Here is a 16,143-nt window from a genome sequence, read left to right on the forward strand (position 1 = left end):
ATGCTGTCTTTTCTTCTGTTCTAGTAGCTTATTGCACACATCGCTACACGTGGTCCTGTTTCTCTCGCAGGAAAATTGCGTTTCATAAATTATCGTGGATACATACAAGCAGGGGGCCGTAAGGAATGTGTGTAAGGGTCTACAACTACATACAACAAAGGTGAATCATTGGGAACGGGGTATGAGGTCGTGACAAGAAGTGAAAATACATCGAAATATGAGCGACAACTGTGAACACCATGGCGCGCCATCCCTATCACGCAGCAGACTTCTTGCCTTTACGCTGTCTCGCACTCGAACGCTTCGCAGGGGATGGTGTTCCCGCAGTTTTCTGTGTCACACTCTCTGACGGGGTCGTGGCCTTGGGAGTAGGAGTCGCAGCAGGTGTAGTGGAATCCGACACGCGTCTGTCCGCTGCTTCCTTGTTAATATTATCACCAGTCTTGGGCTGTGGTCCCATTGTCACCTTCTTGGGCTTCGCAGCTGGCGTCTTGGATGGTTTATGCAGGAAGCTGAGGACGGTCGAAGCCAGTCCTCCGCTTAGAATGAAGAGGATCCAGCGGGGGACTTTGGTTGTGATGTTATAGGCCTTGGTCATCCAGACCGCGAAGAGGTCGAGGATCCATTCCCTGTAGTTGGGTTGTGAGCTGGATGTCTGCAGGTATGGAAGGAGGAAGACGAACCTGTCACCACCTGGAGCCCAGATACTGCTCCACGGAGGGAGAGTCTTGTATCCTTCCGTCTTGAGGAACTCGCGGAGGGCGTCTGGGTCGATTCGCATGTTACCAGGGCGGAAGAAATGAAGGGTCTGGCCTCGGTCTTGAAGGAGGATGATATAAGGTGCCCTAAAAGTGTTCGCGTTAGTTCTGCCTGCGGTGGCCGGTAGAACGAAGACAACTCACTTCCAGACGTTCCATTTAGTGGTGATATAGGTGACGTTGAAGTAGTCGATACGGCCCCATCGCACATGCGGCAAGTCGTTCTCCTCAAGAGTCTTGTTGTACGCTGAGTCGAACATCTCGTCTACGATTTTCGAGAGGGGTTCTTGACGGTTCGCGGATACGGTGCTATTGGTGGTATCGTCAGTTTCCTGCTCTTCGACCATAGATAGTACAACGTACACGACGAGGGCCCACACTCTATCCCTCTCCTCGTCTTCCGACTCAAAGGTCTCATTGACAATAACGTCGTGATAGTTGTCGTCGGTAATAAGAGGAATCCTCTCGTCCCAAGGACTCTGCCCTACGCCCGTCATGTTGAACCCCGCCTTTTTCAACACCGAGCTCAGCAACTTTTCCGGGTCTAACCATTGCAGTAGAGATACCGGCGAAGGTGTTGTCCCCTTTTGTTGCTGTTGGACTTGAGGAGAGCCTGGGATGGGACCACCGGGTGCATACGTCGCCTCTGCCTCTGCAACGGTGTGGTGGACTGGTTGGCCGGGTTTCCACCCCTCCGAAAAGTACTGTGCGCGCGCAGATAGGCCTCCAAAGGCCAAGACGCCCAATGCGATGTTGGAGAACTTCATGGTCGTGTGTCAGTCAATGCCGGGTATGTGTGCGGGTTTTACAGAGTCGTTCTCCCAGCCTCGAGTTTAAATGCGACCGCAACTCGCGATAAGGTCGTGCTGGTTAGTTGCTTCAACTCGAGTCGACGTGTGTGTGTGGTGCGAAACAAGGGGCGAGTGCAAGAGACAACGCGGAGTCGAAACAATAAGTATTGAGATATTCGCGCGGTAGCTGTAGCGGAGGAATGATGATGTCGAGGAGGGGCACGTGGGTGCATGCCTTCCTGCACCTCGACCGCGACAACGACGACGAGCAGCAACTATGGAGGAGGGTGCAAAATCGAAAAAGACTGTTTTTATTGGCGGTATTAGCGACGACACGGACGAGGCGCTAATCTATGAAACGTTCTCTACGTTTGGTGTGTCGGTTCGTTCCATACGGCCTCATAAACTAATAATTGGCGTTCCAGGCGACATTCTCGAAGTTCAGATCCCTCCCCCTCAGAATACCAACCATCCACAGCCAACAGGTTCGCCTGCAATTTCAACACACAAATCAACCATGCATCTCACAATTCATTAGACCCCAAACACCGAGGATTCGCATTTGTAACCTTCAGCTCGCCTGCAGACGCCCAAGATGCAATTGACAATATGGACATGAATGAACTGCGTGGTCGTGTATTAAAAGTGACCCTCGCAAAACCCACGAAGGCTATCCTACAGCCAGACGGCAACCGTGCTGGTGCGTGCACATCTACCTGAATGATATACACGAGGGGTATGGATGTACTAATGAATGCCCCTTTGCAGTTTGGGAATCGGAGGAATGGCTCAAGCAATATGTCAAACCCTTGGACCAGAGCGGAGGTGCGTCTCACGCGTCCCCTGTATTCTACGCTCTGCCTTTCTGACTTGTCAACAGGAAGCAAACTCCAAAGTCGTGGGCGTTCCCAGTCAGAGGGCGCTGAAGACGCGGAGGAAGCAAAAGAAGATGAAGATGCCATGCAAGAGTAGATCTCGGAGCCTGCAATGCGCCATTTCAAGCCATTTAAAAGTGCAGAATGAATCAATCCTCGGTCAAACTCAACGTCGACCTTTCATGTCCAAGTCAGCACGACGAAAGCATCGGATGTCAGCGAATCGACGCCTATCGACCTTGAGCTCACTACCTCGTTGTAGGTTCAGCTACATACGCACCTTGCTCTTTCTAGAATTTCGTAGAATTCTGAATGGAGTCGGACTCGTCAAACATGCCTCTCGCTCTCTTGATGTCTTCTTGCATGAAAATGAGTTCCTCCAGACGAGCCAGCTTCTTCGCGTCTGCAGGTCGGGATAGCGCCTTACGCAGGTCTTCTACAGAGAGCCGAGCCCTTTTGGAGTTCGCTCCTGCAACCTGGCACTAAAGTTCTGTCAGTGAAAAGACTCGGCTGTGTGGTGGAAGGAGACGCACCACATCCGTGATATATTCTATGAGGATTTCCTCCATGACATTGACGGTATCGTTGGATGGGTTCCGGTCGTCTCCAAAGCCGTACATCAAGCTCCTTACTGGTATGCCTTTTGAGTTTATGGCTCCGCGTAGCGAAGGAATGGACATACAATCCTTGGTAAACAATCCCCTTAAATTCGACTGTCTCCGACGCCCCCCAACTGCTCCCAGATTCTGGTTAGAAGCAGACGTCGGAATGGTAGTTTCACGCGGTGCATACGCGGGGGTATACGTTGAAAACGTTGTCGTTGCAGTACGTTGGGGTGCAGCAGGTGTCGCTACAACGGGTGCCGCCTGAGTCGTGGTTGTAGTCGCGGTGACCGGGGCAGTCGGTACGGTGGCTACCTGAGCAGTAGTCGTCGTTTGTGCTGCCGCCGTCGGAGCTGGAGTACTGACTGTTGGTGTAGCAGGAGCTGTTCTTATTGGCGCCGCAAGCTGCGTTTGGGCCCTCTGTAATTGAGCAGCCTGTGGATGCTGAGCCATGTAACCGTACGGGTATGGCCATGCATAGCTCGTCACACCCGTGGCGTATGGGTTCTGGTATGCATAAGTGCCTGGATAGGGAGTCTGGTACGCGCTATATGGGTACGTCGTCGACGTTGGAGGAACAGTGCCCGTGGGCGGTGTATACGGTGTATACGACATTGTCGAAAGGTGAACGAGGTCACTGCGAAACAGAAATGAAGTAATTGTGAGAACAACCTTCCCCTTGCAGGCAGGTCTAATGTAATCTGCTTCCGAAGCTCACAACGCTGGCATCAACGGGGGCGGTACGCTCTAACTTGATCAATCTTCCTCCAAAACCCTTCTTGAGAACGAACCCCCACCGTGGCTGGCTCCAGGATCCCCAGCCGTCACTTTTAGCAATTCAAGGGCCCGGTCTGGCACGCTACCAAGAGAACGGCCAGAAACACTAGAAACACAATAATGCTATCGGCAATCTGGACAGGGTTCGTAACCCTGTTCTTATGCAGTTTCGTCCAGGGCGCTCCCGCAGACAGTGAGTAAACGTGTCTTCTTTAATCAGTAAAGGGAGCAGCTATTTTTTTTCTCGTACACTAGATGTACTCCCTTCAGCAGCCTCATTCTACGTCCCGTCAATACCAGGCATTATCCCGAATCCCGATTACCGACTACAAATATACGCCGGACATCTTCCAGCAGAGTCCAACAAGACGTTGCTAGCGAGTAACGATGTCACGGCGCACCTATACTTTGTTATGGTCAAGAATAGGCGGGTGGCCGATAAAGAGCGAGTCGTGTTCTGGTTTAACGTGTGTATACTCTCTCCATCGTCGGGCGTTCATACGCAGCAGTAATAATGGGAGCTGTAGGGTGGACCTGGTTGCTCGTCGTTTGACGGTTTGATGATGGAAGTGGGTCCCTGGCGCTGGGATGGACAGCCAGAAGGAAAAGAGTCATTTATTGTGAAAGAAGGCGGCTGGGAGGAGTATACCACCATGGTCTTTGGTGCGTGCTCATTCATCCCCAGAGTCTGTTTATCTCGCTAATATGGCGCTCTACCAGTCGATCAACCCCCTGGCACTGGGTTCTCCTTCACATCAACTGACCAGTATGCTAAAACCATGAAAGATGTGGGTGCTACTCTGCTCCCCAATATCACCATAGCACTCACGCTCCGTCTTGTTGTCAGGCTCAATGGCACATCCTCGAATTCCTCAGGAACTTTTATCAAGTATTCCCAGAAGTCTTGACCATGGATGTGAGACTGCTCCCATAACGCCCTGCAATTGGACACTAACCAGGTTTCCTTCAAGACCTACCTGGCCGGTGAAAGTTTCGCAGGACAATGGATACCCTACTTTGGTGAGTCCGCGCCCACCTCCATACAATTCAACTTTGATTGATTCTCCTGTTTAGCCGATGCTATTTTGGAATCTTCCCTACAAATTCCTCTGCGCGGTATCGCTATTGGCAATGGATGGATGGACGCTAGGCGTCAATACCTCTCTTACCTCGACTACAGCTTGAAGATGGGTTTGATAAAGGATAACTCCGAGGTATGGCCTCTTCTGACCTTCTTTTTCGGAACGGAGGAGAACTGAGCGCTTGCCAATAGGATTGGAAGGAAGTCAAAGCTGCCCATGACCGCTGTGAAGCTCATTTAGAGAAGCTAGAGGGCGACCCCATACATATTCGCGAGTGCGGTAGTATCATCATGAAGGTCATCAACCAGAAACGGCCAGAGTGAGCATTCCATTCGCTCATGTTTCGGTCGGTTGCTGATGCTTCTCCAGTAATGAAAAGGGCGAAAAGATGTGTCTGAACATGTATGACGTCCGATTCACAGATACCAGCCCTGCGTGTGGTTTGAACTGGCCTCCTGAAATGCACGCTATTACCCACTTCCTCGGGGTAAGCTATAGAAGCACTATTTACCATCGTTCCCGAACTAATTCCGCCTACTCCAGCGCAAAGACGTCGTTAGAGCTCTGCATGCTGAAAGACACCCAGGCTCATGGGTCGAGTGTCGGAGACCCGTTCATCGCGCGTTCAAAGATGGGGAGGAAGAGTCTTCCATTACTGTTCTCCCCCGCGTCTTGTCGAAGATTCCTGTTTTGATCTTTGCTGGAGATCAAGACTTGATTTGCAACTATGTTGGGCTGGAGAATATGATCAAGAGTTTGACCTGGAATGGCGAGACTGGTCTTGGGGTAAGCCGCGGAGTATTCATTGCGCTAGTCAAATCTAAACTAGTATGTGTAGACGGTCGAAACACAATCCTGGAGCGTCAACTCGACGGCAACCGGAACGTGGGTTGAATCTCGAAACTTGACCTACGTCAAAGTACGCACCTTTTTTCCTCTGGCTGCGCTGACAGAAACTGACAATCATTCGCTCATCAAGATTTTCAACGCTTCGCATATGGCACCGTTCGACCTTCCCCACGTTACACACGACATGATGCTTCGCTTCATGGGCGTCAACTTCTCCTCTATCGTAGGAGGCTCCGCCATGATCCCCAGCAGCCTTGGTGACGCTGCCAAACCTGTCTTTGTCGGGGGCCACCTACCTCAACCCTCCACGCCTGCTCTCCCCGCTGGTAAAACACCTGAACAAGACAAGGCGATGTGGGAAGCCTACTATAACGCTGGATCCGCTGCCCTCGTTCTCGTGCTGATCATGTTGGTGATCGGTTTGTTCATTTGGTATAGGAGGAGGAAGAGTCGGCTGCAGCTGCCTTCGAATCAGAGCGGAGAGTTGGCCGAGGAGAGTATACCTCTCAGGTCGGAGATGGAGGATAGAGGCGGGAATGGCGTGTCGAATGGCGGGGCGTGGAAGGGTAAGGCAAGAGCTTCTGAGCCGGTGTTCGAGGTTGGAGACAGCGACGAAGACGAGCCATCGCCGTACAGGAAGCCTGACGGTGGTGGCGATAGGAATGTATGATACTAGATTCCTGCTTTTGGTTACATGTATCTGTTATTTATGGGTTATTGGGACACGACCAACTCCGTTGATGCCATTGAAAGTTTTCAGAGGATTTTTTGAGAGGTTGGTCTAAAAGATTTGGTTCTTCCATGCAAATTTCGCGAGGTGGAGTGGAAGACAATTTTCATTGATTCGCGTACTATTTATCTACAGAGAAAAAGAGACGATTAGAAGAGGGATGTCCCCGTCATGGTTTAACCCAACCGTCACAGCTACATAGTAGCACATCCCCCGAAAGAGATGATATACGGAAGGTACAGGAATATGACGATGCAGAGCCCAGCAGCTGCAACCGCCCGCCCTCGAATCAACGCCGCGAAGCGGACTCGAAGACGAACGGTGAGCACATCCAGGACTGCTCATTCTCGTGAGCGTACACCCTTTCGAGCAACGCCTCGCTCCGATAACCTGAAGATAATCGCCAACGCCAGTCGAGCTAACGACCGGCTGCGCTGTAGAGCGCGAGGCGCTTCGGATGGTTATAGCGGACACTGAGGAAAAAGCAAAATTTGGTTCGCGTCGGGTTTATATCTCATGGGTCGTCGGTGATGGCCGAATTCTGATGATCTCACATGTGACACTCTCGATCACGTCATCAGAGACGCGTCGCGTCTGTTGAATTCGGACGCGTTCCTTCCTTTTGCATCATGCTTTGTATTGCGAACAAGGCCTTGTCTTTGTCCAGCTGCTTCTGAATACCTGTCGAGCTGTCTAGAGAGAGGAGCCTCTAGTCTATGGCAACCTTACCCTCGGAATAAAGTCCTTTTCTAGACGTTTTTTTTTCTTCGTTGTTACGACGCCCTTTCGACCGTTCGTGAGGAGTGCTGTGAAATACAAGGAGGCACGTTGCGATTGACCCCCTCCTAACAAGCGGCTGTCGAGATTAACTTGACGACGCACTACGTCGGTGACAAGAACGACTTGTGCTATGTTTGGTCGGTATTTTACTTGTGATGACCATGCCAACCGATACAGCACCTCGAGATTGGATGGTTGAGTTATAAAGTGGCTCGTTCGAGTCAGAATACCCTTTGTGGTCGCAACACCGACTTGCAACCCACCCAGAAGACCCCTCCAACAAATCGCCAATCGCCCGCCTGATCAAGGTATATACCCCGGTTCTTTCTTTGCTTTGAGTGGCTACTGACTCTAGGATTTCCAACAATCATGTTTAGTAACCGATCCACCCGACGCAATCACACCACCAAAGTTGACCCGCCAGTACCTTACTTTCCACCACTTTCCCCTTCTACTACTTTGTTCTACCTACCTTATCTGACTCCGTCTTTCTCTTTCTTTTTAGTATGGCTACTGTACCTCACACGGGCCGTCGCAAACCTCGGTGCCACAGATGCCAGAACTTCATGGCAGGCCACAGACGTGGTAGCAATGGCAGCCCAATTTGCCCTCCTGGGTATGAAGTTTCCGACAGCCGCGGTTCGGGCGTACCTACTCCCCCTAGTCCAGCCACAACCAACGGAGGTGGCCCACGTACCCCGCCCCGCCCCCTCCGACGCCACAAGTCTCCCTCGACGGAGGCGCTCAAGATGACACGAGTTCCCGGCGGCAAATGGTGGCACTGGCGAAACCCTAACTGGAACGACGAATCAGCCTACGAGTTCGTCGATCCTGCCGATCCCCCTCCTTTCCAGAGGGTCGATGGCCAGCAACAGCGCGAATTCTCGCCAACGTTCACCGAAGTCTCCACCGTTCTCTGCGATGAGGATGGCCGCACCATCCTCGGCGGCTCCTACTCTCAAATCTCGTCCGAACGCTTGGTCGAAGAGTCCCTCCATCCTTCGTTCTCGTTCTCCGAGTCATCATTTACATCTAACGCCTCCATCGAAACGATTGGCATGCCAGAACAAGGTCGAGCACAGCAAGGGAGTCAAGCACTAGGGTCAAGCAGCAACGGTGCTGTTTTGTTTCCTCCAACACCACCAGAGAGCGATATGCATTCGGACGATGGATCTACCTGGGGCAGGCGACTTCGACGACAAACCCAGAACCGCAAGTCAACTCTGGCAGTCTTCGAAGCCAGTCCATCCGAGGTCCCTGAGATTCAACAAGCCGCCAGGCGACTTGGTCTCTATGCTGCGCCTCTCACTGGAATGACCACACAGGGCTCGGTGAATGACCCCGACTTCAAAGCCACCGTCGTCGTTGGCAGCAAGCGGCAGTGGGTGGACAATCTCACTGGTGACAAAACTGTGTCCAACATGCCTGGTGCTTTGCCTGCCGTCGGAGCGGCTCCTACCGTCTCGTTCTTGCACCTCATTTTCGCCAGCATCCTTGGAGGGTGTGTCGTCGTCCTGGGATTGTCATACATTCCCGGCGCTGCCTCGGCGGCAACTCATTTGTAGCGATTCAATCATACTAGGGGGGTACATGGGTGAGTGCGTTGACCGCAGCTACTGATCATGACTGCTAACCTTTCCTCACTGCGCGCAGCGAAATCAGAACGCCAACGGTACCATCAGCCCCAAATGCGGGTTCTGGGGGAATAAAACATCTGTTCTCTAATCTGTTCATAATGCCCTTGATTGCATTGCACTTCATAATTTTTGTTCAGTCTCGAATAATTCCGGAAATTTCTTGGTCTTATAGTTTTCCTTTTGCTATCGGTTTTGTTTTCCCTGTTTTCAGTTCTCTTTGTTCCCTTTCTTTCCCCTCAGGATCCCCTCTCTTACCCTCGGACTCGTCTAGTTACTCTTCCTGCTGTTCTTGGTGTCGACGTCGTGTTGTCAGAAGTTCAAAGGCCCTCAATTGTACTATAGCATGCCCCCTCTGTTTCTCCTCCCATATGCATCTCTCTCGCCTATGCCTATATGTACCATCTATGCCACCTCCTTGTATGCCTTTTCCTCTGGTTCTCAAATCACAACACCCACACCGTGCTCGGTAAACGATTTTAAAATCATGTTATCGCTATTGCTAAGGTCTGTCCAAACATCTATGAAGTACAAGTTGCGGTAGGTATATATGTAGTGGATTCGAGTCTGATGGTGGTATCTAAACTAAGGCGAAAGCATATGAAGACGGAGACAGGCGAAGACACAGGGAGACGTTATGTAGAGTTCGTGAATCGAAGGAGGAGCTGGAAGTCATGACTGTCATGAGGGGAGATAACTATACCAAAGAGCGTGCGAGTGTCGAGGTAGTGGGGTAGAGACGGATACAGCAAGTACAGGATCGAAAGCAAAAAAGCAAAATTATAGCGCGAGAAGAAACCAGCAAAAGGCCGGTCTGGTAAAGTAAATAAGGATAGTGTGCAACGACCCAATTATTTCAGGACAAGGAGAAGCGAATCTGATGGACGAAGGATTAGTCCGCCGAATCGAAGCGAAAGGCAAGACGCTTACAATAACCGAGACCGACCCCACTAAGTTGGCCGATCGACTAATGGAAGGTCTACACCCCCCATTCATCCATCCCAGGATGGCCTATCCCCAGCCCGCCAGCTCCCAGCGCCATGCCCATCCTCCCACCCCAGGCCCTCGTCGCCCTATCTTCTTGATACATCCTATCCCTCCCTTCCCTCTCATCCAACCCCCTCGGTGATAGCCAACCCGACCACCAGCTCTTTTCAGCTTCATCCGGACTGCCCGGTCTCCTCACATTCAACCCACTCGACTCGCTCCCACTCCGCTTCCGCCTGTGGAATGACCCACCCTTCCGCCACCCAGTCTTGAACCCTGAAGACTCGCCTTCTGGTTTGGTGCTGGAATAGCTCTCAGGAAGTTCAGCGAAACTGATGCGCTTGGGTGTGGAGCGGCCGCTGCTTGAGGCACTCCGGCTTCCACTGGCGAGCGCTCGCGAGACGAACTCGGGGAAGTGGGCCAAGGAGGGTGTGGGACTATGCATTGTTGTACTGCTGGGGGAGTTGTTGTTTAGGCTAACAGTGGCGAGGGAAAGAGGTCGTGGAGGAGTGCTTTCTGCATCGACAGGTGTTTCCGGGCGGGGGGCTTTCCCCTTCATGACACTCCTCAGTGGAGGACTTCTGGGTCTTGTTGAACTGGTGTGAACGCCCTTTGTGAACAACCTCGATATCGAAGCGGTCGCATTTGATGTACCAGCACTTGCCGTGGGAGCAGGGCTTCGAGGCATGAACGCGGGAGGTTTCCTGGGCGAAATCTGATATCTGGATGGATCTCGATTTAATGAAGACGAACGAGACGGGGTCGACGGCGCACGCGTATTGGGTACGCTTGTTGACCTAGTCAAGGCTTCACGTGGGCCTGAAAGATGGGTGCTGGAACTGGCGTCTAACTTGCTGGTCGAAGGTGAAGGTTGGACGTCCAGTATCTTCCTCAGGCTGAGCACCGTCTGCTTGGCCACACAGCTATCTGAAGATGAATCGGAACCTTCGGTTTGACTCTCCTCTTCGGTTGGAGGCGTCATTCGCCGGATAAGGGCCGGATGTGTTGATCCGTGGGGACTAGGAGAACCATTGCGATAGGCAGGGATGGTGATGCTACTTGGGTGGTGGCGTGGCGATCTTCGTGTGGAAGGAACATTTCTCTCTGCCGAAATGGAGCGCCGAAGATTTGACGGTGCAGGAGGGCTTGAGTTCCGCCTCCGTATGCCTGATGCAGCTCGGTGAATGAAAGACGAGACGAAGGAAGAGGGTGCTGATACAGCGGTTGCGTCCCCCGAGCTCCCCCTTCCAGGGACCGGTACACGAAGCGTATTGGACATGGCTGCATTTGACAGTAGGTTGCTCGTTGAAGAGGAAGCACCATTGCTGACCCCCCTTGCTGCGAGCGATGATAGCATGTTGTAGGCAGGCGTGGAGGGGAGGTGGACAGTATCGGTCACTTGTGGAGGGAGGACTGAACCGGGCGCTGTTGTATTTGCAACGCTATTGGGCAGGAGTAGGTTCGGTGTTGACACTGATGTTGACCGAATTCCCAAGGTTGAGGGTAAGATGAGAGTGGTTAGATCGCTGCGTGCAGGGTTCTCGGGCTGCTTGGGTAAAACGGGGGAAGAGGTGGCTTCGATGTACATTGTCAGGGCTCGTGGGGGTGGGGAAACGAGATTCGATCGGTCCTGCGGAGCTAACCGTAATTGAGACTGTGCTGAAGGAACCACAGGCTCTATTATAGATTCGGGAAGAGATCGAGAAACCAATTCCTCGTCACCTCTTGTAAGCACTTGCTGAGCATCCCTGCTCCTTGCCGTGAGATCGACAGACGGTCTCCTTCCCTGCTGAACCGGGCTACTCGAGGCTGTCCTAGACAGCTGTGTGGCTGACAAAGGACTGCTGCCAGGCAAGCTTTGGCTACCAACAGGCGCCACAGGATTGTTTGGTCTTGCGTCAGGTCTCGCCGAACGGGAGCGCCTTGACCTCACATGTGATGAGCCCTGTCCAACTTCTCCCTCGTTGGCAAATAGAGAATCCACCCCGTTCTTGATCTTTTCCAACTCCTCTGCCCAGCTTTCCTGCATGTCCCAGTTGCGCATCAATTTGGAGCTTAACCCTATGGCGCGAGCTTCGAGCGCAGAATCGACGTCATGAAATCCGGAATAATCCCGGGTAGGCGTCCCGCCGTTCGATACCGCTGGGCTGTAATGAGAGGCGGGTGTCGTATTGCTTCTGAAGGCCCCAAGGGATGTGGTCGATCCCGAGAAGAGGGCGGACATGGTGGCTTGAGTCGACATCGAACTTTGTAGGAGTGTGTTGGAAATTTCGAGGGCGTGGACGCTGCGTTCTAGAAGAGAGTCCAGATACGAATCTGTGTCTCGCTCCCGAGTCTGGGACTTGGAGAATCTTGACTTTGGTGTCGAAGACAAGGACAAACTTTGCTTATGAGAAAGGTGTGAAGTGGAGGTCGACCGTCCCAATACCGAAGAATGTCGGCGCTTATGACTTCCTGAGTATTCTCCAAATAGGTCTGGACTAGACACTTGCAGCTGTTGGTGGAGAAATCGCTTCTGGCGTCTGGGGGAGGCTGAGTGCTGTGGCCGAGGGGATTTATTGGGGCGCGGCGACGTCGTGGCAGATTGAGGGGCCTTGGTGTGCTGAGGTACGAAGGCAAATGGACCCTGCGGACCCTGGTTTCGAAAAAATCCGTCTTGGTCTTCGTCTTCGTCGCTACCGGTCAATTCTGTCTCCTCGTCGGCCTCTTCTGCACTATCGGTGCTTCTGGTGGTTCCTGGATAGTCCGGCGGACTGTCTTCCGGAATCTGCTCTGCCTCCCAAGTCGAGTTGGACAACCTCGCTCCGGATGCTGGTGCTTGGCTGTACTCTGGCAATGTCGACGTTGTCCCTGAGGTGTCGGAAGATAACCGAAGTGCGGATGGTCGTCGACGGCGAGCCTTCTTCCTTGGGGAACCTGCTGTGGGACTGGGGATTTGAGAAACTACATTTTCAGAAAGCATATCAGCTGTCGGAAACGAAGGTGCAGAAACGTAAGAATGGCATATAGGCGCCGCCGAGTCAGAGAAACTGTATGGCAGAGGTCAAGTGTTGCGCGAGAGGACCATCAACCCATGTGGCCGGTCTGACAAACAAGGCCAATTGATACCCATCACTTTCATAAACCCCTGTCTGACTCACTTCCCTCTCCCAAAATGCTCAAAACTTCATGCATGGCCTAGAAGAAGGACGAATTCAATCACCGAGCCTCTACTTCTGCCAGCGATAACATCGCAAGAACCCCTTTTGCAGACTGCGCAAGAATCTTCCAATGATTCGTCTCATAATGTCAATATTAAGCGCCCGAGGGGGTCGGTCCGCCTTCCGCTGAAACCATGGGACTACTTAGGAGAGATGTGGTGCTGGGTCATTTAGAAGAGTCTCAGATGGACTATAAAACATTAGTCTTCTCCATTCATTACAGCCATGGAAAGCTTCAACTTCGCCGCCAGTCGCCAGTCGCCAGGTCAATCCTCCCGGTGCCAGCATTGTCCTGTCGCAAGCTCAAGTGTGGAAAGGCCTCCAAATGAAAGCACGCGACCCTATCAACTTCCTCGCGGAGGCAGAGTCCTGTGATATCACTGACGACCATGGTGACAATGTGAGTCAAAGCCATATACAAAGTCTGAACTTACCAACTCGGCTAATGATTCCTGCCAGTTCACGAGGCAGGTACTCTTCCAAGGAGTATCCAAGCCTATCACCCAACAAGTCCAGGAGTACTCGGGAGCCGCGGTAAGCCTTTGGACATGTTTCGGTCATCACTCAGCTGCTCAGCTGCTTTGTTGTTTCAGATCGACTTTCACTCCCCTTCGACCAAAACCCGAGTCATGAACACCCTTTCCTTCGACGAGAGCGACAGAATGGTCCTGACCTACACCTTTATTGGAGGGATCCCTGGCTACAAGCCTGTAGGCGTCTCCGATCTTCGAACTCTGAACAAAAAAAGTCGGTTCACTCGTAGATCAGACACTCGAGAGGATTCGGGAGTTAGTCAAGGAAGGCAGTGTTCAGTTGAATTAGACATTTGCGAAACAATGTAATCCCCACTTCTCCTGTGCCAAATGGTATTTGCACGACGTAGTTTCGGCGCTTGTGCCAGTGCTCTGCTTCCGCGAAAGGCAGGTCTACTTCTGAATTTGGAAAGCAGGTAGAATCGTGTCAGCATTAGAGTTGTGAAAGCTAAAAGTACAGCATGATTTGACCACGTGTCGAGTGATATCGTAAAGGGTATGTCAAAAACGAGAAATCAGTCCAAAAGTCATTAGAAGTTTTCAAGAACATTATAGAATGTGGTACAGTATACGAGTTGCGGTGACATCGTTTCAACCAGTGTCAGAAAGAGAAGTGAGAAAAGTCGCTTGGAAGTCCTTGTACATCTTTCAGTTTAACTTGTTGGTCGTTATTTGAGTAACATCTAGAGATGAAGCCGCCAGAATGCTGCCCGGTAAAGTTTTCAGTAATTTCCACGCCACAGACTTTCAATTCGTTCGCTTGTTCGAAAGCTGTGCAATCGAAACTGAGGTATTGGATGGCATACTGCAAGCATATGGTTAGAAAGATGGCAATCCTGGTACCCAACGAAATAAGGACCCACAGATATGGAGAGAATGGGAGAACTATAACTCGGCTTCAAGTCTTCCGAGAGGTGGATCTCTCCATAGAACTGACGCGTTCTTGGGTGCTCCACGGGCGCGAATGGGGGAACCACCCACACCGCGCGTCCACACTCGGAGATCACCTCCGCCTGCTTGAAGCACGCTTTTGCCTGACGATACGATGTCGATGAAGCCGTAGGGTCTCCTTGGAGGTATGTCACCTTTCTCAGAAGCTTCACGACCAGCCTCTGAGATGTCGCCAGGATGTCGAGCGCAAGCGGGTCATCCACACCAATGGTAATGTAACACGGAATGAAGGACCCCGTTGCATACGATAGCTAAAATCGAGGCCCGGCCCAATGTCAGCTTTAAAAACGTCTGGAAGAGTCACGATCACATACCGAGCTACCAACGTAGAGCTGTAAATCAGGGCCCAGGTCTGAATTAGATCCCGTATATTCGAGAACTCAGAATTACAATAAATGACTCACCGAAGCATGGGCATGGACTCTTCGACGCACAACCGTACCCTCAATCTGCACACCAGGAAGAGCACACCATGCGCTGGGATCCTCCATTGGAGTCATCATCCCCTGTGGTCTCCGCTGCGGGCGCCCCGACGAAGGAGCATCTGGCGTGTAATGAACTGGGATTGGTAACCTAAATATACGAAGTTCCCGAGTCAGCCTTCCACTTTCCGTACCGCGTCCAATTAAAATCATGGGACAAACACACCTGACATTCGTCCGGGGATTGCCCCCTTCGACCGTCAACACCAACTGGTACTCCACCTTGGCATGAATTCGCTCTTCTTCAAAACTCGGCGGGAGGTCGAACCTGGTTTCTATCGACTCAGTGTGGAAGGATGCATGCATTGGTGCAAGCGCGAATTCGAACGGCCAATTGTATGATCCCAGAAGTTTCGCTGAGAACACCTGAGCATGCGGGTTCCAACCCATCGCGTTCGTCGCGCCAAGTCTCGGGTTACCCATCCAACTATCCCATAGGGTCATGCAATTGTCCAGGAAGACGTGCGATTTGTGGGATCCTCTGTTCGTGAACCGCCCGATAAGCTAGATACCGAATGCGTGATCAGGCACGTCAGAACCGCTGCTGTAAAGGGAGATGTACACCACATACCGCGATGGACACCTTCTCCACCGTCATAGCGGTGTGAAGAGTCAGTTCGACAATCCCCGCAATGGGATACTGTCCTCTAGCTCGATACATTCCTGTAGATTGAGGAGAGCAACAGCTGTGCGAATGTGTAGAAATCAATTTCACGCTTGCCCAGGAAGCCCTTCCCGTCACTGTCGAGCTGCCGCTTTGCCCGCCGAGTTTGCTGAGCGAGGTTTGGTACTCGTACGCAAACCGTGTATCCTTAGAGGACAGTGGCGCTTCATACCCAATCTCTTCGCTGAGATCCAGAGACAACGGATTACCCCTGCCCAGGGAAGGAGACTTGCGTCGCTTGAAAGGCCACCGTGACGACATTGTTGACTGACGAGAGGATGATGTTTAGAATCTTGTTGGGAGGAGAGATGCACTGAGGTAAAGCTGTAGAAATGGCCAGCACCACTGAGCCTTGAGCGAGTAGTATGGGGTGGGTGCACCTGGGATGGCAAAGAATAGAATCGGTCACCATGCCCTTTATATACAGACCCACTCATCCCACTCATTC

The 16,143-nt window shown here is 52.0% G+C and overlaps 8 protein-coding genes across 8 annotated transcripts; 4 read left to right on the forward strand and 4 right to left on the reverse strand.

Annotated features, from left to right (window-relative positions):
• Nucleotides 1–256: 256 nt before the first annotated feature.
• Nucleotides 257–1,643, reverse strand: CC1G_01389 (hypothetical protein; the record flags this gene model as incomplete). Its single annotated transcript, XM_001837425.2, has 4 exons — nt 1,122–1,643; nt 903–1,067; nt 684–845; nt 257–629 (listed from the first exon to the last, which is right to left on the reverse strand). Exons 1-4 carry the CDS (start codon nt 1,523–1,525, stop codon nt 257–259), a joined length of 1,104 nt encoding a protein of 367 aa, XP_001837477.1. The 5' UTR covers nt 1,526–1,643.
• Nucleotides 1,644–1,826: 183 nt separating this feature from the next.
• On the forward strand, nt 1,827–2,521 carry CC1G_01390 (hypothetical protein; the record flags this gene model as incomplete). The annotated part of the gene is made up of 5 exons (XM_001837426.1): nt 1,827–1,923; nt 1,975–2,034; nt 2,088–2,249; nt 2,318–2,374; nt 2,430–2,521. 5 exons carry the CDS (start codon nt 1,827–1,829, stop codon nt 2,519–2,521), a joined length of 468 nt encoding a protein of 155 aa, XP_001837478.1.
• A 53-nt stretch (nt 2,522–2,574) lies between these two features.
• On the reverse strand, nt 2,575–3,641 carry CC1G_01391 (hypothetical protein; the record flags this gene model as incomplete). The annotated part of the gene is made up of 4 exons (XM_001837427.2): nt 2,575–2,654; nt 2,705–2,906; nt 2,958–3,055; nt 3,107–3,641. 3 exons carry the CDS (start codon nt 3,639–3,641, stop codon nt 2,715–2,717), a joined length of 825 nt encoding a protein of 274 aa, XP_001837479.2. The 3' UTR covers nt 2,575–2,654; nt 2,705–2,714.
• Nucleotides 3,642–3,923: 282 nt separating this feature from the next.
• CC1G_01392 (KEX1 protein) lies at nt 3,924–6,460 on the forward strand (the record flags this gene model as incomplete). Its single annotated transcript, XM_001837428.2, has 12 exons — nt 3,924–3,996; nt 4,059–4,270; nt 4,331–4,466; nt 4,524–4,591; nt 4,651–4,719; nt 4,775–4,823; nt 4,878–5,017; nt 5,077–5,204; nt 5,255–5,372; nt 5,429–5,671; nt 5,724–5,804; nt 5,865–6,460. 12 exons carry the CDS (start codon nt 3,924–3,926, stop codon nt 6,402–6,404), a joined length of 1,857 nt encoding a protein of 618 aa, XP_001837480.1. The 3' UTR covers nt 6,405–6,460.
• A 1,350-nt stretch (nt 6,461–7,810) lies between these two features.
• Nucleotides 7,811–8,809, forward strand: CC1G_01393 (hypothetical protein; the record flags this gene model as incomplete). The annotated part of the gene is made up of 1 exon (XM_001837429.2): nt 7,811–8,809. The coding sequence occupies one exon, from the start codon at nt 7,811–7,813 to the stop codon at nt 8,807–8,809; it is 999 nt and encodes a 332-aa protein (XP_001837481.2).
• Nucleotides 8,810–9,857: 1,048 nt separating this feature from the next.
• Nucleotides 9,858–12,827, reverse strand: CC1G_01394 (hypothetical protein; the record flags this gene model as incomplete). The annotated part of the gene is made up of 1 exon (XM_001837430.1): nt 9,858–12,827. The coding sequence occupies one exon, from the start codon at nt 12,825–12,827 to the stop codon at nt 9,858–9,860; it is 2,970 nt and encodes a 989-aa protein (XP_001837482.1).
• Nucleotides 12,828–13,290: 463 nt separating this feature from the next.
• On the forward strand, nt 13,291–13,887 carry CC1G_01395 (hypothetical protein; the record flags this gene model as incomplete). The annotated part of the gene is made up of 5 exons (XM_001837431.2): nt 13,291–13,330; nt 13,383–13,465; nt 13,525–13,599; nt 13,659–13,775; nt 13,834–13,887. 5 exons carry the CDS (start codon nt 13,291–13,293, stop codon nt 13,885–13,887), a joined length of 369 nt encoding a protein of 122 aa, XP_001837483.2.
• A 120-nt stretch (nt 13,888–14,007) lies between these two features.
• CC1G_01396 (hypothetical protein) lies at nt 14,008–15,964 on the reverse strand. The gene is made up of 6 exons (XM_001837432.2): nt 15,603–15,964; nt 15,198–15,535; nt 14,954–15,122; nt 14,864–14,881; nt 14,462–14,800; nt 14,008–14,403 (listed from the first exon to the last, which is right to left on the reverse strand). The coding sequence occupies exons 1-6, from the start codon at nt 15,954–15,956 to the stop codon at nt 14,200–14,202; spliced, it is 1,422 nt and encodes a 473-aa protein (XP_001837484.2). The 5' UTR covers nt 15,957–15,964; the 3' UTR covers nt 14,008–14,199.
• Between the last annotated feature and the right edge of the window lie 179 nt (nt 15,965–16,143).

The sequence above is a fragment of the Coprinopsis cinerea genome (assembly GCF_000182895.1).
Source record: "Coprinopsis cinerea okayama7#130 chromosome 5 map unlocalized cont3.5, whole genome shotgun sequence".
NCBI lineage: Eukaryota > Fungi > Basidiomycota > Agaricomycetes > Agaricales > Psathyrellaceae > Coprinopsis > Coprinopsis cinerea.

Coding starts and splice junctions, on each gene's coding strand:
- CC1G_01396 (XM_001837432.2), bottom strand. CDS start 15,956: ATGTCGTCACGGTGGCCTTTCAAGCGACGCAAGTCTCCTTCCCTGGGC. Junction 15,536..15,602: donor TGGAGAAGGTGTCCATCGCG/GTATGTGGTGTA, acceptor TTCGGTATCTAG/CTTATCGGGCGGTTCACGAA. Junction 14,404..14,461: donor CTCCCATTCTCTCCATATCT/GTGGGTCCTTAT, acceptor ATATGCTTGCAG/TATGCCATCCAATACCTCAG.